Source organism: Macrobrachium nipponense, chromosome 8, assembly GCF_015104395.2.
Source record: "Macrobrachium nipponense isolate FS-2020 chromosome 8, ASM1510439v2, whole genome shotgun sequence".
NCBI classification, from domain to species: domain Eukaryota; kingdom Metazoa; phylum Arthropoda; class Malacostraca; order Decapoda; family Palaemonidae; genus Macrobrachium; species Macrobrachium nipponense.
In genome coordinates this window covers 107,188,808-107,211,307 of record NC_087203.1, presented here as the reverse complement: position 1 = coordinate 107,211,307, position 22,500 = coordinate 107,188,808, and the positions used below count along the sequence as shown (strand labels likewise).

The window sequence follows — 22,500 nt, the reverse complement described above, 5'->3', positions numbered from 1 at the left end:
TCACTTAGATGTACAAAGATAAAATTTCCCTTTAGCAAGTTATCCAATCCCTGTTAATGGTGTAGCTTCCCTGTTAGCTAAGCCCACACACGCTGAACAAAAGGGCCCAGTTCCAAAATCCCTGACTAAGCAATTAGTGACTCTTTTGACACAAATCGGTTCATTATCTTCGAATCAGAGGCATTTATTAACGCTGGAAAATGCTTATGTTATTTCTTTTCAAATGAGGGACACTCGCTGTTCTTCTAGTTTCCATATTCATCATGATATTTGGATGATGAATAAAACTCATGTTACATAATAAACATAAAACTATATATATATATATATATATATATATATATATATATATATATATATATATATATATAAAATACACACCACACATATACATACACACACACACACATATATATGTGTGTGGTATATATATATATATATATATATATATATATATATATATATATATATATATTATATATATATATATATATATAATATATATATAGAGAGAGAGAGAGAGAGAGAGAGAGAGAGAGAGAAGAGAGAGAGAGAGAGAGCTTACTTCTCCTCACGTAGGCTGTAAGGGAATGCAACCTACATCCTTGTAACATAAGCAAGTAAACTTGAAGTTCCCAATAGGTTTAAGCCACCCTTCATGCATTTATTTGCGAAAGCAGACATTATATATATATATATATATATATATAATCTATATATATATATATATATATATATAATATAATATTATACAAGTTCGAGCTCACACAGGCATACAAGCAAGCGTTTGCCCAAGGGAGGGAGGGAGCGTGCTCAATAATACTCTGTTATCTATATGAGACTGGATTCCCCCATATAGGCTGTGGTGAGATTAATCCACTTTAATTAAAAAAGCCTTCAGCAACGGAATCGAGCGTTCCGGGAAATCCTCCGAATATAAACATTCGATATCGTCAATGGGCAGAGGCCAAGCACCCGCACTTGAGTATAATGAGCAACGAAAAGAATGAATTCAACTTCACCAGTCGGACGATACGCAGGAATCTGGTATAGGATTGTACTTGTACTGTTTTCACTTCGTGTATTCTCGTAATTAGTTTTATTCGGCTATATTTCCGTTTACATAAATACTTTCGTGGGCCGAAGTTTTACCTCCTATTTTCATTTTGTACTTTTGAATGAATTGTTAGATTTTACCGGTTCTTAACCCGGCCTACGATACGCCCCCAAAACTGACTACTTTCATATATATATATATATATATATATATATATATACTTAATATCATATATATATATATTATATATATATATATATATATATATATATATATATATATATATACATAACTATATATGTTCATACGCACACGTGTGTGTATATATATATGTGTGTGTGTGTTTGATTTATATATACTTTACCTGATTAATAAACTAGAAGAAAATACCCGGCAATATAACTTAATATTTATGCGAAATGGAACATACAAATATTAAAGCACCAAAGCCTAATTTATATTTTTGGTCGCTTCCTTCCAGATAAGGCTAGAATGGACTAAATGACTGATTACACTAAATCACCCGTGTAACTTTGAATAAAATGAGAGGAATTTTATAACCAAAAAACACATTCAGTCCATACACAAATCATCCAAGATAAGCAAATCATCATTTAAATACCTATACATCAGACTACTTTTATACATATGCATACCGATGGAAAATGTCAGGCACCAACTTTTAATTCTTATTTCAGATCTATTCCTCAAGGTTACCACACTTCCCAGTTAATTTTCCCTTATACAGCTTGTCTTCTTCGCGATATTTAACCTTGAAAAAAAAGAAGCCAATCGACTCTTTCTCAATAGGTTCATTAGCGGATGACTCTTGTCAACGACTTCGTGTGGGAGCAGATACTGCCGCCAATCTCCCAGTAAGGCTTATATGACGTCTGGCGAAGCTCTAACGTGATTGGCTTCTAAGTTCCGTGACGAACGTTCCCAGTTATCAATCAATTCCTAGCGCAATCAAGACGAGGCCATTCTTTCTTTATCATCCTTTCCTCAGCATTTTCCCCTTAATAATTAAGGATCACCTCCTCTAATGTGAACTCTCCAAAACCAAATTCCCAAACTGTAAACCCAGTACCGTGACCTTCCCTGAAAAAAGCGGGACGCCATATCTTAAAAACTAACCATAGAATCTTCTTGAAAATAATTTCCTTGTGTTTCCCACACCCAAAATTACGCCACTATATTACGATATACTACCCTAACCTAACCTAAGGGCACGCAAAAAAAAAAAAAAAAAAAAAAAAAAAAGGGAGGGGGGCTGGTGAAATACTACATCTCGGGAAGTTTGCCCCCCCCCCCCCTCCCCCCCCAGCCAGCTAAACATTTTTTGCACTGTGGTCTCTCAACCTAGCCCTCTGTGTTATGCTGGATCTTTTTTTATGGCTGTTTCTTTTTACGACTCAATAATAGAGTTGGAAAACCCAATCACAAACGTCAGGACAACAGCACTCCATACTGGACAATTCACCTGCACCAGTACATTCAACGAAGCATATACTAACTCGTACCAACCGCTACCGTTAAGCTATTACGCTGGGGAAATAAAAGAACTAAAACAAAGGATACCGCTATAAGTAACAGACGATATTTTAAGCCGTTGGAAATACACATATCTTTTATGAAGAGTAAGATGGTTTTTATGCCCTTAAAATCAAATCAGAGCTGATTCTTCCCAAAAGTTAATTTTCATCAAAAAGTTAATCAAATGATAATATCTGCTGATTTGCAAGGACATTATGATTTCCCGTTCTTGAGGTATTCTATTACGTGTGACATATAAAGCTGCATACCCACATACACATACACACACACACACACACACACACACACACACACATATATATATATATATATATATATATATATATATATATAATTATTTATATATATATATATATATATATATATATATATATTATATATATTGTGACGAAGTGCCAAGTATCTGGTTGGTTACAACACTTACCATTCATTTATTGTTACTTTACAAAAGCCAGACACCTGAATCCTCATCACAGGTACTAAACGACTGAATACTCTAAAGGCAACAGTGATCCCATAACAACTTACCAGTATTGCAGAAAATCAGACTAAGTTCATCAAAACAGGTGTGAGGTAAATCTTGTAAATAATTAAATTAATCAAAGGGTATCACTCCATCAACAACTTTAAAAGTCTAAGTATTTCCCTGATTTCAGAAGTCTAAGTACTTCCCTGGTTCTAAGTCACTTCAAGTTAATGAAGGAAAACAGATCAATTACCACTCTATGTTTCTACCTAACATCAATATAATCAAATGCAAATATACTGGTATAAAAATGAAAACACTTATGAAAATTTTAAATACAAAAATTTATTATTAAACTCAAAATTTATAAGTGAAATTCACAATATCAAGGAAAATTACGGTTACTTGAAAACAAAGTAAAGTTTAATTAATTCTTGAATCAATCAAGTAAAATTAAATCAAAATTAATTTATCACAAAATTCAAGAAAATTAATTCAATCAAAATTCAAAAGTGTTAGGTAATAATTGAAAATTAGAAATTAATTCACAAGTGTTAAACAATAATAAAACTTGAAAAGAATTCTAAGTAAATGCCAATTAATTCACACGTGTTAAATTTAATTAAATGTGCAATGATTGAGCAATGAAAATGACTAAGTCAATTAAATTGTGAATGCAAATGAAAATACAGAAAAATGTGGACAATATCAAAATTTGCAAAGAGTATTAATCACACAGAATATAAAATAAAAAGGCACACTTCAATAAGAAAATGAACAAATGCACAAAAATGAAACAAAACACAAAACACAAAAATTTGCAATGTGTAAAAACGTAAATAGTTTCTCTCAAACCACTGTAACCATCAGTTATTTAGTTTTTACCAAACCTTCGTAACCATCTGTTATTAGTTATTAGTTTTTTCCTAACCACCGTTCCTATCAGTTATTAGTTGCAATTAATAAAAATAAAACACACTTTACCTTTTTGGTATACCAATTTCTTTCTTTCTTGCTGCAGCTTGTTTCACACTTTCACAAAACCAGGCGCCGTTACAAGAACGTTTGTTCAGATTCAACAAAAAAATCACTAAACAACACTAAATAAACTCTTAAGAAATATCAAATATGAAATTCTCAAGTTACGGGTGACCATTTAATAAGTACGAAATTGTTACGTTACTTTAACATCAAAAGTGCTATGCGATGGAGAGAAGAGAAAGAGAGAGAGTGATGTGAACGGTTTGAGTCTTTAAGCCCGAATGAAAAACTTCTCCCTTACGGAAGCTGGACTGGAGATAACAAAACGGTTTGGGCAATAATGCTTCCAGAAGCTTCGAAATCTTACGCAACTTTACATACAAAATGTGTAATCTGCATGTGGCTTTGACAAAGACATACGCGTAAAAGACGATTCTGCTCAACAGACACGTACTCGACTCGATCGACCGAAGCAGAAGTCCCTTATCTTACTTGATGACAGCAGAATCCCAAAACACAATGAAGGCTCGAGCTCGCTTATCAAATGTGTTGACAGATTTTGAAAAACAACTCTAGCTTTGAACGGGCAAAGATATTCTCTCTCTTTCTACATTCTATGTTATATATATTCTTTTACATTATGTTATGCGAAATCTGAACACACATTTTAAACACCCTATCTCTAAACTAGCTAGGAATCTGAAAAAATGTTGCACAATTCTACATAACATTTTATACAGTCAAAGAGGTGATATATGCATTTTGAAAGTAGCAATATATAATATACCTCCCCCCCAGAACATTTTTTATCACAGTGTTGAATCCAACGATTCGCAATGAGATAATTAATCAGCAACTACATTGTTTTTGCCACTAATGTGCTGCACTCTTAAGTTTTACTGTTGCAAGCACAAAGAACACCTGGTCAGTCTTTGATTATGATTTTTCATTCTCTGGATAAATGACAGTGGATTGTGATCAGACAACACTAAAATTTCTTCATTCCTAGGTCTACTCACATACACTTCAAAATTTTTTCAATGCTGTGATTAAGGCTAAAGTTTCCTTCTCGATTGTCGAGTATACTTTCTGATGTTTTTTCAATTTTGTAGACATGAAGCACACAGGATGGTAGATATTATTTTCATCTTCTTGAAGTAGAACAGCTCCAATGCCCCAGTCCGACGCATCAACTTGTATCACAAATTTCTTGTCGAAGTCTGGAGCTTGAAGTACTGGTCTTGAAGTTAAAATGGCTTTTACCTTCTCAAAGGATTCTTGACACTCTGGAGTTCAAACAAACTTAGCTTTGGGACTAGTTAAGTCTGTCAAGGGAGCTACTGCGGCTGAGAAATTTGGGCAGAAACGACGATAGAATCCAGCCATGCCTAAAAATCTCTGTAGCTGTTTCCTGGTAGTAGGTGGGGTAGCCTTACGGATACCTTCTACATTAGCATTTACTGGAGCAAAAAGGCCTTTCCCAACTTCAAACCCAAGATACTGCACAGTTGCCTTTCCAAACTCACTCTTCTCTAGGTTGACTGTTAATCCTACTTCTTGAAGTTTCTTGAAAACTTTCCTCAAAATCTTCAGATGTTCTTCCCACGTTGCAGAGTAAATCACGATGTCATCTAGGTATACACCTACTCCTTCTATCAATCCTAGCAGTTGATCCATCACTCGTTGAAATGTTGCGGGTGCATTCATCAGACCAAACAGCAGAACAGTATACTGATACAGTCCAAATGGAGTAATAAAAGCTGACAGCAACTTGGCATTCTCATCTAAGGGAATTTGATAATATTCTTTCAACAAGTCTATCTTGGAAACAAACTTGGCTTGCCCAATATTATCAAGTAACTGATCTATAAGAGGCAAAGGATAATTATCAGCCACACTGATAGAATTCAGTTTCCTATAATCAGTGCACATCCTAAATTAACCATCTGGTTTCTTCACTAACACACATGGAGAACTGAAGTGACTTGAACTGGGTTCTGCTAATCCATGTTGCAGCAAATACTCAACTTCTTTCTTCAAAACATCTCTATGATAAGGTGATAAGCGATAGGCTCTTTGCTTGAAAGGTTTTCCATCTTCTTGAATCTTGATTTCATGCTTGGTCAGATCAGTACGCCTAGGCACATCTGTAAAAATTTCTGGAAAACTTCTAATTACTTCACTTAACTCTTCACCTTGTTCAACACTCAGATGTTTCAGTTTATCCTCCAAATTTTCCAAAATTGAAGAATTATTCATCTTGCTTGTAGCTCCCAATTCGTAGCCATCATAGTCTTCTGTAGATAAAGTTGTTTGGGTTACTGACACAGTTTCAGTTTTAGTTTCTGAGAAATAAAGTTTCAAGAGGTTCACATGTATCTTCCTTTGTCTTCTTCTTCTTTCTGGTGTTTCAATCACATAAGTTCTATCACTTAACTTCTGAATTATCATGTAAGGACCTTGAAATTTATTAGTGAGGGGAAATCTCGACAGGTAAGAACACTAACACTTGTTGACCAACACTAAAACTTCTTAGCTTAGTCTTAGCATCAAATCTCCTTTTCATTTTCTCTTGACTCATTTTCAAGTTTTCTAAAGAGAATTTTCTAATCTCTTTCAACCTTTTCCTTAAGTTCTTCACATACTCTCCTTGGCTTTTCTCTTGATTTTCTTCCCAATTTTCTGCAAGAATCTTCAACGGTCCTCTCACTTCTCTTCCAAAAATCATTTCATTAGGTGAACATCCCATACTTTCTTGATAAGCACTCCTAACTTCAAACAACATTAATGGTAAACCAACATCCCATTCTCTTCCTGACTCAGAACAATACTTTGTCAGCATACTTTTCAATGTCTGGTGGAACCTTTCTCAGGCACCTTGAGTTTCTGGATGGTAGGCAGTGGATAACTGTTGTTTCACTCCTAACCAATTCATCACATCCTGGAATAACTTTGAAGTAAAGTTTGTTCCTCTGTCACTTTGTACTATTTCTGGTATACCAAATTCTGAGAAAAACTCCACAAGTTTTTCAGCAACTATCTTGGCAGATATGTTTCTAACAGGGATTGCTTCTGGATAACTTGTCACAGGACACATTAATGTTAACAAATACTCATTTCCTTTCTTTGTCTTCGGCAGTGGTCCAACCATATCTATAATCACTTTGCTAAAGGGTTCTCCTCTAACTTCTATAGGTTGTAGGGGGGCTTTCTTGATGGTTTCATTCGGTTTTCCAGCTATCTGGCAGGTATGACACTCACGACAAAACCTGCTAACATCTTTGTGAAGTCCAGGCTAGAAAAAAATATTTCATGATCTTCTCCAAAGTTTTCCTGATTCCCATATGTCCAGACTCATGAGCTACTGCAACCACTTGCTTTCTCACAGATATGGAATCAAAATTTGATGATATTCGCCCCATATAGCATCTCCTGGTATATCTGTAGGTCTATACTTCCTCATCAGCAAACCTTCTTTCAGATAATAACAGGTAGGAGTTTGTTGCATCTCTTCTCGATCAACAACTCTGAAGAACAAATCAGTTAACGATGCATCCTTCTTCTGCAAGTCCATCAGCTTCTCTCTTGTCACTTGACCAACTTCAAGGGTTGAATTCTCAATATCTGCTAACTCAGCTACTGTAATTTCACTACTGTCTTCAGGAACACTTTGACTACTCGGAGTCTCTTCAGAACATCAGGTTCTTCTTCATTGTCGTCATCTTCTTCATCTTGGGAAATCTCTTCTTGGTCAGCACTATGGGAAACTTCACTTCCCTGGAATAATTCTTCTAAGCACAAAGATCCTTCACTTGATCCTTCTTGGGTGTGTAAATCCTCAGTTTCTTCCCCAACAGTGGTAGTCCTCTTCATACTTCTGGTAGTTACACAACTAGGAAACAGTTGGGGGTTATTCTTCTCCAACTCTACTGTAGGACTAATCCTCAATGGCTTGTCTATCACTACAGGACAAGGAATAAATGGCACACCACCAACTTCATTCCCCAACAGAAAATGTACACCTTCCACAGCCAGTGAGTCCTTTACAGCAAAATCAACATTCCCTGTCACCAATTCACATGACAGGTGTAAGCGGCATATAGGAGTTACTTCCTCTCCTCCTATACCCTTCAAAATAACTGAATCTCCTGTGAGACTCTTCTCCAGCTGAGGGTGAGAACCACGTATTACCACACTATGGTTACTCCCTGTATCACGTAATATCTTGACTAGTACCTGCATACTTCCTTCTTGAGTTGACAGCATACCCTCATAGATATATGGCTTAAAAGCCTCCACACTGCTTGAGGTAACATTTCCACTGGTTGTTACACATTCAGCTTGTTTAGTCTCATTCTTCTCTGGAGTCTGATTCTTTCCCACACTGCTCTTCGTAGTTTGTTTCACCTGGTCACCTTTCACAACTTGATCAATTGGCTGTTGATTCCGGTAACACTCTTGACTGTAGTGTCCTACTCTTCTACACTTGAAACAGACAACATAAGGTTTCTGTAACTGTCTTGAAAAATTGGATGAGGATTTCACATTAGCTTGCTGAGTTGTATTACCTTGTGTACTCTTGGTAGTATCACTTGTAGGTTTCCCATTAAATTTGTTCCTGTTATTTGGATAAGACTTAAAACCTGGGCATTGTTGACTCTGGTACTTGACATTGTAATTACGTTTACTACTAATTATATTGTAATCTTCACTCAGTGTAGCAGCTTTGTCAAGATTCTTCACCTCTCTCTCTCTCTCTCTCTCTCTCTCTCTCTCTCTCTCTCTCTCTCTCTCGTCTCTCTCTCTCTCTCTCTCTCAAATAGGCTCTTATATGTTCAGGAATTCCTTTAAGATACTGTTCAAGGACAAACACTTCTTATAACTTTTCAAAAGTTTCAACTTTAGCAGCTTCTAACCAACATTTGAAACACCTTCTCACTTTGTAAGCATAATCTAAGAATGTTCCCTTCTCATCTTTTCTTAAATTTCTGAATCTTTCATTGTAGTACTCTGGGGTCATCTGGTAAACTTGTGGCACACTGTGTTTAAGTACCTTGTAGTCTTTACACTGATCAGCTGTTAAGGCTAGATAAGCACTTCTCCCTTTACCAATCAAGACACTTTGTAGCAAAACTGACCATTTATCTTCTGGCCATCCCATACCTGAAGCCACTTTCTCAAAGTGATCAAAAAATCCATCTGGAGCTTCTTCAGTAAACTTAGGGATTAACTTCTGAACTCTCACTGCATCAAATACAGGGTCTTGATTACCTTGGTTAGGGTTAGACGTTGTTACAGGTAATGTGGATCTAGCTCTTATCAATTCCATCTCCCTTTCATGTCTTGCGATTTCTCTTACCTCTTTTATCCTTTCTCTTTCCTCTACTGCTGCTTTTTCTTCTTCTCTTTCTCTTCTTTCTTGTTTTTCCCTGTCTATTCTTTCTCTTTCAGCTTGCATTTTTAGCTTAATCAAATTCTCTTCTGCTTCAATGCGTCTAAGCTCTAACTCTGCATCACTTTTCTCTTTCTTTTCTGCTTGCTTATTTATGAGATCAGCATGTGCTACATTCAACAACTCTTGAGCCAATTCAAACTCATCTTCATCAGTTATTCTACCAGAGTTTATCAATGATTCCGCAGCGATACATCTTATTTGTGCCTTTACCATACTAGTAGAATTATAACCACCACGTGCCACTGCTAAAGCGCTCCACTGTGCCTTAGTCAGAGTGGTTTCAGATAAAACCTGGATGGAAGGGCCTGCTAAAAATTCCTGAACCTTGAACTAAGCCATTTTCCTCTAAGTTATCAACTTACAATTCAATAAAATAAATGCAAAACAAAAACTATATGGTCACTCTCCTAACAAAATATATCCCTAACACCACCAGTATATACTAGAGTGATAATGAAATCTGTTTTCCCGGGTCTCTGGGCACCATTAATTACATGTAACGAAGTGCCAAGTATCTGGTTACTACACTTACCATTCATTTATTGTTACCTCACAAAAGCCAGACACCTGAATCCTCATCACAGGTACTAAACAACTGAATACTCTAAAGGCAACAGTGATCCCTTAACAACTTACCAGTATTGCAGAAAATCAGACTAAGTTCATCAAGGTGTGAGGTAATCTTGTAAGTAATTAAATTAATCAAAGGGTATCACCCCATCAACAACTTTAAAATTCTAAGTATTTCCCTGATTTCAGAAGTCTAAGTACTTCCCTAATTCTAAGTCACTTCAAGTTAATGAAGGAAACTAGATCAATTACCACTCTATGTTTCTACCTAACATCAATATAATCAAATGCAAATATACTGGTATAAAAATGAAAACACTTATAAAAATTTTAAATACAAAAATTTATTATTAAACTCAAAATTTATAAGTGAAATTCACAATATCAGGGAAAATTACTGTTACTTGAAAACAAAGTAAAGTTTAATTAATTCTTGGATCAATCAAGTAAAATTAAATCAAAACTAATTATCACAAAATTCAAGAAAATTAATTCAATCAAAATTCAAAAGTGTTAGGTAATAATTGAAAATTAGAAATTAATTCACAAGTGCTAAACAATAATAAAACTTGAAAAGAATTCTAAGTAAATGCAAGTTAATTCACGCGTGTTAAATTTAATTAAATGTGCAATGATTAAGCAATGAAAATAACTAAGTCAATTAAATTGTGAATGCAAATGAAAATACAGAAAAATGTGGACAATATCAAAATTTGCAAAAAGTATTAATCACACAGAATATAAAATAAAAAGGCACACTTCAATAAGAAAATGAACAAATGCACAAAAATGAAACAAACACAAAACACAAAAATTTGCAATGTGTAAAAACGTAAATAGTTCCTCTCAAACCACTGTAACCCTCAGTTATTTAGTTTTTACCAAACCTTCGTAACCATCTGTTATTAGTTATTAGTTTTTTCCTAACCACCGTTCCTATCAGTTATTAGTTGCAATTAATAAAAATATAACACACTTTACCTTTTTGGTATACCAATTTCTTTCTTTCTTTCTGCAGCTTTATCAAATATGAAATTCTCAAGTTACGGGTGACCATTCAAACGTTTCGGGCAATAATGCTTCCAGAAGCTTCGAAATCTTACGCAACTTTGCATACAAAATGTGTAATCTGCATGTGGCTTTGACAAAGACATACGCGTAAAAGACGATTCTCCTCAACAGACACGTACTCGACTCGATCAACCGAAGCAGAAGTCCCTTATCTTACTTGATGACAGAATCCCAAAACACAATGAAGGCTTGAGCTCGCTTATCAAACGTGTTAACAGATTTTGAAAAACAACTCTAGCTTTGAACGGACAAAGATATTCTCTCTCTTACTACATTCTACGTTATATATATTCTTTTACATTATGTTATGCGAAATCTGAAGACGCATTTTAAACATCTTATCTCTAAGCTAGCTAGGAATCTGAAAAAATGTTGCACAATTCTACATAACATTTTATACAGTCAAAGAGGTGATATATGCATTTGAAAGTAGCAATATATAATATATATATATATATATATATATATATATAATATATATATATATATATATATATATATATATATATATATATATATATATATATATATATATATATATATATATATATATATATATATATATATATATATATATATATATATATATATATATATATATATATATTATATATATATATATATATATATATATATATATATATATATATATATATATATATATATATATATATATATATATATATATATATATATATATATATATATATATATGAATAATTATCACATCACTGTGATTCATATAAATCATTCGAGCTACAAATGTCCTTTAATATCTAATTCGCTCTACCTCGGAATTATGTACCGAAGAGGAATTTTTAGTTGATAATAATTTCGTCCCCTCATGGGATCGAACCACCGTCCAGCGGACGGGAACGAAATCAGGACGGACAGTGACGTCATCAAGTCGGCCAACAGAGAGGCTATAAGTTTATATCGATTCTGACCATTACAAATCACCATTGAACTCGGTTTTTTCGTAATTAGAATCGATATGAAACCCCCTCAACCATGTTAGCCAATTCGAAGGTTTGACCCACGTAGCCTTGTTATAAATGATTATCACATTACCGTGATTCATATAAATCATTCGAGCTACTAATGTCCTTTAATATCTAATTCGCTCTAACTCGGAATTGATATATTTTCATATATGTACCAAAGGGGAATTTTTAGTTGATAATAATTTTGTCCCCTCATGGGATCGAGCCACCGTCCAGTGGACGGGAACGAAATCAGGACGGACAGTGACGTTATCAAGTCGGCCAACAGAGAGGCTATAAATTTATATCGATTCTGACGATTACAAATCACCGTCGAACTCGGTGTTTTCATAATTAGAATCGATATGAAACCCCCTCAAACATGTTAGCCAATTCGAATGTTTGACCCACGTAGCCTTGTTATGAATAATTATCACATCACTGTGATTCATATAAATCATTCGAGCTACAAATGTCCTTTAATATCTAATTCGCTCTACCTCGGAATTGATATATTTTCATATATGTACCGAAGGGGAATTTTTAGTTGATAATAATTTTGTCCCCTCATGGGATCGAACCATCGTCCAGTGGACGGGAACGAAATCAGGACGAACAGTGACGTTATCAAGTCGGCCAACAGAGAGGCTATAAGTTTATATCGATTCTGACCATTACAAATCACCGTCAAACTTGGTGTTTTCGTAATTAGAATCGATATGAAACCCCCTCAACCATGTTAGCCTTGTTAATTATTCATAACAAGGCTACGTGGGTCAAACATTCGAATTGGCTAACATGGTTGAGGGGGTGTCATATCGATTCTAATTACGAAAACACCGAGTTCGATGGTGATTTGTAATGGTCTTAGAATCGACATAAACTTATAGCCTCTCTGTTGGCCGACTTGATAACGTCACTGTCCGTCCTAATTTCGTTCCCTCCACTGGATGGTGGTTTGATCCCATGAGGAGACGAAATTATTATCAACTAAAAATTCCCCTTCGGTACATACATGTATATGAAAATATATAAATTCCGAGGTAGAGCGAATCAGATAATAAAGGACATTTGTAGCTCGAATGATATATATATATTATATATATATATATATATATAATAATATATATAATATATATACACACACATGAATTCATATATAGATATACATGAATTGCATATACTGTATGACAGAATGCAATGGGTAACAACGAAAGTTTATGGATAACCAACACCACAACAGCTGCTGTCCCCTACATAACTATGCAGAATGAAGGTTCATTTCGCCCACGTCCCTAAGGGTAGGGACCTGCCATCTCGACCCTCTTACAGTATATTACAATCATTTCTGACGGAATCGGTGTATTAACGGCGACATATACATACATACACGCATACATATATATATATATATATATATATATATATATATATATATATATATAAATATATATATATATATATATATATATATATATATATAATATATATATATATATATATATATATATATATTTCATACAAGACCTCTTCCCTTAATAAGGATTGATAAAACGTTAACAGTCATTATGACTTCTAAATCCAAGATGAACATCCTGAACAAAAATCTTCTAATATATTATCTGCTTCATTTATATACACAGAGGGTTCACAGTATTTCACGAATACCCTTCACACACATTAAGCCATTTACACTTTGCTTCCTTGCTCCTGTATAATTATGTTCTACTGTTCTGGTACCTTTTCCTTTCCTTCTATCCACCGCTTTCGAAGTCATACCCTCTCCCTGCCTCTCAATATTTTCTACGTTATACGCGCTCTCTGTTTACCTATAATTCTCCATTCTTTCCTGAAGAGGAAACATCAAAACATAATGAAGTACAGCTTCAGCGTCATAACATAAACGAGGATTGGGGCTGAAGGCATTAAAAATATATAATTATATGTATATATACATAAACATATACACACATACATATATATACACACACAAGACACAAATTTTATAATTATATATATATTTTGTATATATATATATATATATATATATATATATATATATATATTACTATTCATATAAGTGTAAATTCATATTCTTATGAGAAAAAGAAAATATATTGCTGCAAAATTCGGAGTACTATATATATATATATATATATATATATAATGTATATATTGAAAAAAAAATCACGATAGACGCGCTTGACTTCCTTAAATAAGCGAATACCACAGGAAAATGATAGGCAGAAATCCAAGCGCTTTCGTCTTTACTAAGACATTGTCAAGGAACGAATGGATTTCTGCCTATCATTTTCCTGTGGTATTCGCTTTATATATATATATATATATATATATATATATATATATATATATATATATATGTATGTATGTATATGAACATACCGAAAAGGAAGTACATGAATTATAATTCTAAAGAATAATAATAATATATTAATAATAATGGAATTGAAAATATATCACGCTGGAGAATAAAACCTCACAATAAAAACTTGCAATTAACATAACAAAGTGTATACTGTGACATGAGATCAAGGCAAAGTTGACAAAAACAAATTCAATGATTTCAGCACTTGGGCTCGGGACCAGGCAGCGTAGGAAGGCAGGCCTTCACTGAACTCTCCTCCACCACCCTATAAACTATCATAAACTATTCCACCACCCCATAAACTATTATAAACTATTATAAAAGTGTCAAGTGTCAGCCTCTACATGGGTAAGTGGTGAAAGAGGGAGGCAATAGTAAAAGCAGGGTCAATAAAAGAAACGCAATGCGCAAAGGGAGGTGCTTGAATTTATCTCTTCTTTTTATTCATGCTATTATTCATATGCATGCATGTAGATATAAAGGCGACATGACAAAAATGAGAAGTGGATAATGGAAACAGTACAATATTCAAGGGTTTATTGGAACATCTCCAAGTTGTTACAAACATGGATTTACATTACAAAACTTCATTTCGTCTTTAAGTCTTCAGTTCATGATTCCTAGTCACAAATCTTGCAGCCGCTCTCAAAGGATGTTGATAGTATATATTCAGACACGCCTCTTATATTTCGAATTGTGTTTAAGTATATACCTTAAGAATATTTTTATCTAATCAGGCTTTTGTCTCATATTTCCTTCGATATTCATTAACATATTCCCACTCTCAAATTAAAACTTTATATCTCCAACCCCAATATCTTCGGATACATTTAATCATGATGTATCAGTAGACATAATCCAACACGTCTTATTTCTTTCAGTACATACAGCCACGTGAAAGATGCCTTCAAACACATTCACCTCTATCATCTTTTAACAAGTTACCTGGCGTTTCACCTTCCAAATTAAGCCACGTGCCATACCTTAAAAATTATTCAGCCAATTGTCGTAAATATGAAATCCTTCGATATATTCAGCAACGGGCCTTCCAACTTCAAGTATATTCAGCCTTGAGCCTTTGATCATGATTGATCCTAATGCCTTTCAATGAGGCTCTCCTTCGCGGAAGCCGAACTAATGCAATTTGCGGGTCTGGAGCCATCATTTGAAAACAGGAGACCGAGGCATATCGCAGCACTAATTCTTCTCGTCGCGTAAGACATTCTCCGAGGGTTTCTGAACCAACCGCTAGTCGTCCCCATTTCTAAAAAGTCATTATAGACGAGGTAACTGTCTCAAGAATATTTTAAACCACGATTTTCCCGGTTCTGTTTTTCTACGGTGAACGTCCCTTATGTAGTGATCCACCATTAATCAGCTTTAATGGGACAGGACTTGGGATGGCTAAGAGGGTTTGGAAGAGCTCTGCTGTGGATGGATGATAAAAATGGGAAGGAAAATAGGAAACGTTAGGAGGTAGACAGATGATCTTATTTGTTGGATACGTTTCACAAACGAGGGATTATTCTTGTCAAGTTTCTGATCCAAAATAACCAGTTTCTCTTAAAAATACAAACGTGTAAAGCCAAATCCACATAAAAATCATATGTTTCAAGTACTGCAACATTCATCTTGCAAGAAACTCAAATTACTCGAAGCCAGGGTGACAGTATAATTAAATCTCTCCATAAACCACTATTAGAGTTTCATGTTTCGCTTTTCTTTCTTGTTTAAGATCAAAAGACTGTAAACAGATGAATCAAGTTGAAAAAATAAACAGCAACCACAAAGCCAAAATAAGTTGCATAAAAGTACCACTACAGCCGCTCACAAAATCTGGGTACAAACTGAAATTGTAATTCTGACCAAATACTTTTCTCGATTAACTTCACGCTACCTCAATCGTATTTATTAGATTTCTACTATTCCAAGTCACTTCTGTTATTTAGCAATGCCTGGACACAACGCGAAAGAGAATTATCATTTTTCTTTTTAGGCATTATTTCAAAAGACTTGATTGCATTACCTATACTGCACACACAACAAATAGTCTTATTTTACGCTGCTGAGCAGATTTCTGTGCCTGAATAAAACTGCGTGCCTTAGGCAATTCTAGTCAGAGAGAGAGAGAGAGAGAGAGAGAGAGAGAGACTGGGCGAGAATCTTGACGAGACGTTGCCTACTCCACTTTAACACTGGAAATGTTCGTGTTCAAGCAACTGCTCCGTTTTAAAAAGCGAAAATGTCCTTAAAGATGTGTCCCTCTCGCTTTGACTAACTCAGCAAGAAACTTTCACGGCAATATTAAGAAAGTAAAATAATAATCTAGCTTCACATTATTTACACAACTTTTTTCAGAACTGAAATGTCTCCTTTGGCATTCACATCAATGACGCATTTATTGCTGTCTGTCTGGCTGTCTTAAGCATTGATAAATTAAAGTCAACAATTTTTGTGGAGGAAATTGCTAATCATGGCTAATTCACAGAAGTCTGCAGTCACCTAGTATAGTATATCTATTTACAACCACTCCTTGTTGAGAGATATAAGCAATGCTTTCACTGTCAAGACAGCTATCATCATAATTGGATTATCCTTTATTATCCTTCTCTTTCACTGCCCTTGTTTTCCTACTCCACTCTTTTACATTTTTCTTTCAGGCTTAGGATACGCAAAATCATCGGGTGGCCCAACTGGCCTGCTCCTACGACGAACATTATTTCGTTAAAACAAGAAGGGGGTGATTCCTTACATATGCCAACGAAGTTAGACGAATGGTATGTATGTTACAGGCAGATAGCGAAACCAGGCATTTCGCGAACTGCCTGAAATGTCAGGCAGATAATGCAATGCACTCAGGGACATTTGATCCCCCAAAGGGTTAGTACTAAATATGGCGAAACATTGACTCAACTACGCTGTTTCGCTGTGTTTAGTACTAGCCCCTGAGGTATCAAATGTCCCTAAGTGCATCTCGCTATCTGCCTGAAATTTCATGCAGTTCGTGAATGCCTGGTTTCGCTACCTGCCTGTGACATGTATGTATACATAACCTCTAGTGGTACAGAGTATGACAATATATTTCTCATTTCAATGGAACTTGTGGAGGGGTGCGCTTTAGGCCAAGAAAGTGCCAATAAGACCCAGATCGATATAATCAGTATCCAGGTCCAAAACTTCCCAGTGGTATTAGCGTCGGGATAAGAACCTATAACTCCTCCAACTTATTACGCTTAGATTCCAGAAACCTATCTTGCATCCGTTAGGCAACGATATAACCAATAGTCCGTAAAATAATACACTAAATAAAAAACTTAAAACCCGTAAAATGTCAGGCACAACAATTACCGAAACGAAGTTACTCAACCAATTAAAGCTGTCTCTAACACCTATAATGTAAGGCCACAAAAATGGAACAATATTGCATCTCTCCTCATGTTGCAATACCTTGCAATCAAGAAAGCTTTTACTACAGTGCTACATTATCCTGGGGCTACAAGGTACTTACTGATACAACGTTACAGTACCAATAACCAATACAATGTTTCAGCAAATGTGGCAACACTATTATAACAATATCAGTGTTGCAGTACAATATTACATGTATACCTATGAAAGAGATTTTACTAACCAAAAATATCTCATTGCGAATATTTATGTCTTAAAGGAATATTTATCCCTTCATAAAGGTGCAATTTAAAGAGAAATTGTAAGATCCTTAAAATTAATGTTTACATAATACCCAAAAGCTGGAAGTGACAAGCGAATTCACAATCACTTCTTAAACTGACCACGATTTCAACATTCCATTTCTTTCTTGCAATCATTATTCTTGTTTGATCCTTTCTTCTTCTCTTCCTCAATTCTCAGCTCCTTTGCCTCTTTCCTTCGTTTGACGTCATATTCCACCTGCGCCATCCATCGCTCTGCAAATGTAGGTCGACAACAATAATAGTAAGAGACATGAGCTATCATCCCTTACGATAAAACTTCCCCGTTAATTAATATTGTTTACAAATAGCTTTGTGTATATGTGTATGTATATATATATATATATATAATATATATATATATATATATATATATATATATATATATACATATATGCATGTATATTTATATATATATACATATATATATATATATATGTATTTATATATATATATATATATATATATATATATATATATATATATATTTATATATATAATGTTAACCTTCAGTTGACCTATATGAAAATATATTAATGCCGAAGTAGAGCAAACTAGATATTGAAGGACATTTGTAGCATAAGCGTATATATGAATCACGGTGATGTGATGGAGCTCACATTACTATTATATATATATATATATATAATATTACACATGTATTTATATATATCTATTATATATATATATATATATATATATATCTATATATATATATATATATATAAATATATATATATATATATAGAGAGAGAGAGAGAGAGAGAGAGAGAGAGGAAGTCTTACACTTCAAACTGAAGTAGAAAATCGATTTTTCTACAAACGGATGTCGTCGTAACACTTTTTACTGTTTTCCATGGCGATGGTGACTTCATTATAGTGTATGTATAACATCTGACCTCGAAAGGTATACGGGCGAGTTCATTGAAAGAAACTCCGTTTCTCCTTGGAAATTTCATTCATAAGGCTGTAACTAAATTCTTGAGGATGCGAGGTGGAGACTATACTACTGAAATTTTTTCCCTGCGTCACATCGGAGTTTATTACGATAATATATATATATATATATATATATATATATATATATATATATATATATATATATATATATAATACTACATAAAATAATATAATAAAGATATAATCAGCACAACTTAATTACTACTGAATCTAGGTAGCCTGCACTTCTGAGCGGCCTTACCTTTCAATAAAAGGCCTGGGTGTCAGAAACTTGAATATATATACATACATATGTATGGATATAGATATATAATAATATATATATATATATATATATATATATATATATATATATATATATATATATATATATATAAATATTCCGGACGCGGAAGTGAGGACCCACTGTACTAATCAATGAAACAGGCACCAATTAATCAAAGATTAACAGCTTCATCCCAAAATGTTTGCGAAGGGCCGATAGCTTTGCACATTTTTGGGCCACCGGCTACGCCATATAACTTTTTTAAAGCAAATGTTTTTCTGAGTTGTCAACCGTCCAAGCACTAACCTGACCCAACAAGCAATAACTTCGCTTATCCAAAAGCCAGTGGTCGTAATTACGCGTTGGTTCATTAAATGCCTTATTAAATTGCATATCCCTTCATAAAACCAAGAATTATGCAAATCTTGCCAAATACACAACTCGGAAAAGGAATTTGCACCAAAACCGTTCAATTTTAAAGACTAAAATGAAGTATGATGCAACACCATTGTGTGGATGGTGATGTTAGTCTGTTTTACCTCTTGTAAGAGAGACACACAAAGGAAGTTTCCTTTCATGATTCTGACAGCTTCCGTCAGTGTAATTACTAAAGGAAATTCAATTTGAAATCCAGCACCAAATTTAGCTTTAATGAACGCCCTTAAATCTGTGGGAAGAAAAATTATAATTCCCTTACCCAACATTTCTAGATTAATATTCTCTCTCTCTCTCTCTCTCTCTCTCTCTCTTCTCTCATCTCATCTCTCTCTCTCTCTCTCTCTCTCTCTCTCTCTCCACGTAATTACCCGTCGTAACCAAAATACTATAAGAAAAAAAAAATTTTTGGATGATAGTAATAACGATGTTTTGTAAATATTTGCAACGAGGCAGCGAATTGAACAGTGAACTATAGATGATACAACGAAAATCAAACAGAGAGAGAGAGAGAGAGAGAGAGAGAGAGAGAGAGAGAGAGAGAGAGAGAGAGAGAGGAGGAGTTCTTCTTCCAAAGCTATCAATCGCAATAACTCTATCCGTCGAGATTTTTTCCTGTTAGCGGTCTCAAGGAAGAAGAGGAGGAAGAGGAGGAGGAGGAGGCAGGGGAAGAAGAAAGAGGAAGAACAACAGAGTGAATAAAACAGGAAACGGGATAAACGTGAATGAGACCAGCAAAAGGGCGGTTAACTTCCGCTGCCATTAATCCTGGTTAAATCCTTTTATGTGCAAATTCTTATTTGCTGGGGGATTATTTTAGCTGCCATTTATTTCAACGGGGGTGGGGGGGGGGTGGGGGGGGGGGGGACGAGATAAGAAAGAGGAGGACCCCTGGGGAAGCATCCATGAGGTGGGGGGAGAGGAGAGATTCGAAATTAAAGGTTACCATGGTAACCACAACATTCCGAACTCCGAAGTGCCGTCCGTCCCACCTTATGAAACCGCCCCTAGGGTACGGTGTCATTCTTGGCACACTGATTGATTTATTGCTACTAAAACTGGCGTTACAACACCGAAGTTATTGGTCTTAATAAATCATTCTTTATATATTTGGTCGCTGACCTGCTGAAAGAGAATTTCTTTAACAATCATTTCTTCATCAAATAAATGGCCTGATGTCCCTCGGGACCAAGACATATCGCACATCTGGAATTCCAATGAGTGAAGAAATGAGGAAATATAAGAGAATTCGGAGGATTTGGAAGGATTTAAAGAGCGATAGACCGGTTAAATATAAAGTAAGTGACATCAAAATGAAGACTATAGGCGATACATTTACGCGCACACTGTTGGTGTGTACATAACACACATACACAGGCGGCCATATCACTTTCCCATTACAGCATACGTCTGCAAAGATCTGCTATCCTGTTTCTGAGCAGAGAAAGGCCAAGGAATATCAGATGCCTGACCCAGGTGGCTTATAACCCCTTGGATGAAATGAGAAGGGATGCTAGAGAGAAGAGTAGATTTGCAGAAGTAAAACAAAAGATAAGCATGTATCCGAGTGGACCTTGTTTGTCCTCCCCAGGGTGACACTAGGGTAATCATGATACAGCCACCCACCCCTGCAAACCGGTTTGTCTGCCCTGGGTGAGGCGGAGTAGGCAGGGGAATGGGAGGCTATTGGAGATATCCACCCTCCTCCTGCAAACCTGTTTGTCCGCACAGGAAGGAGGCAGGGTAGGTAGGGGATCGAGAGGGTTTAGGGGAGATGGCAAACACGAGCTCCAGCGAGCGCTATGCTTGCTAACAAGCTCGTAATATATATATATATATATTTTAAATTTGCATACATATTTCACATTCACACAAGCACACATACAAATCCATTCATTTTAAATTAAATAAATCACCAAATCACAATCAAATCCCTTACCTTGCTCTGTCATCGTCGTATTGTTGATTACTGTTCGATTCCACTTTGTCTCACAGCCGCTGATTTCTAAACCAGGCGTGGAGGTTGCCGAAGGGTGCTTGTCTGGCGCCCCAGGACGGACGATGTTACTATCCCCAGTGGTACTACAGGGGAAGCCCAAGATGCGGTTGGCTTCGCCTAAGGCCCGGTTTGAGACAGAGCGGTCGTGGCTCGCCAGATCACTGATGACTGATGCTGTACGAAAAGAAAGGAAGTTGATGTGAGAAGAAATACAATGGTTTGTAAAGGAATTTTTAAAAAAAGAAAAAATTAAGGTTATCGCTTGAAGAAACGGCAACGCTTAAAAACAGTACTTAAGAGGGAAGAAAATGAATGCATTGATAGGTCTACAATTAGTAAACAAATAAATATCAGAAGAACTTGTCCATAACTATGATCTGGACATCCTCATTTAAATATTGTCCATAGATCCTGACAAAGAAAATCTCACACTTCAAAGATTCTGCTTCAACATCGTAGCTTAGCTTGTAAATTTTTTGAGTACTTAGAATCTAGACATATTATTTAAGAGAAGCCAACGGCATAATTTAACACTACAAATCACAAAAAAGTGTCCCTCAGTATCCTAAAATCCATACTTGTCCTAGGAATTAAGAAATAGTCAT

General features: G+C 35.1%; 1 protein-coding gene across 9 annotated transcripts in view; it reads right to left on the bottom strand.

The window, feature by feature from the left end:
* The window catches only part of LOC135222952 (thyrotropin-releasing hormone receptor-like), a 576,292-nt gene that overhangs the window by 392,432 nt on the left and 161,360 nt on the right, over positions 1 to 22,500 (bottom strand). For all 9 annotated transcript variants that reach the window (XM_064261405.1, XM_064261409.1, XM_064261413.1 and 6 more), the window contains one exon: positions 21,836 to 22,069. In XM_064261405.1, coding sequence (XP_064117475.1) covers positions 21,836 to 22,069 — 234 coding nt within the window. The remainder of the gene's footprint in view (positions 1 to 21,835; positions 22,070 to 22,500) is intronic.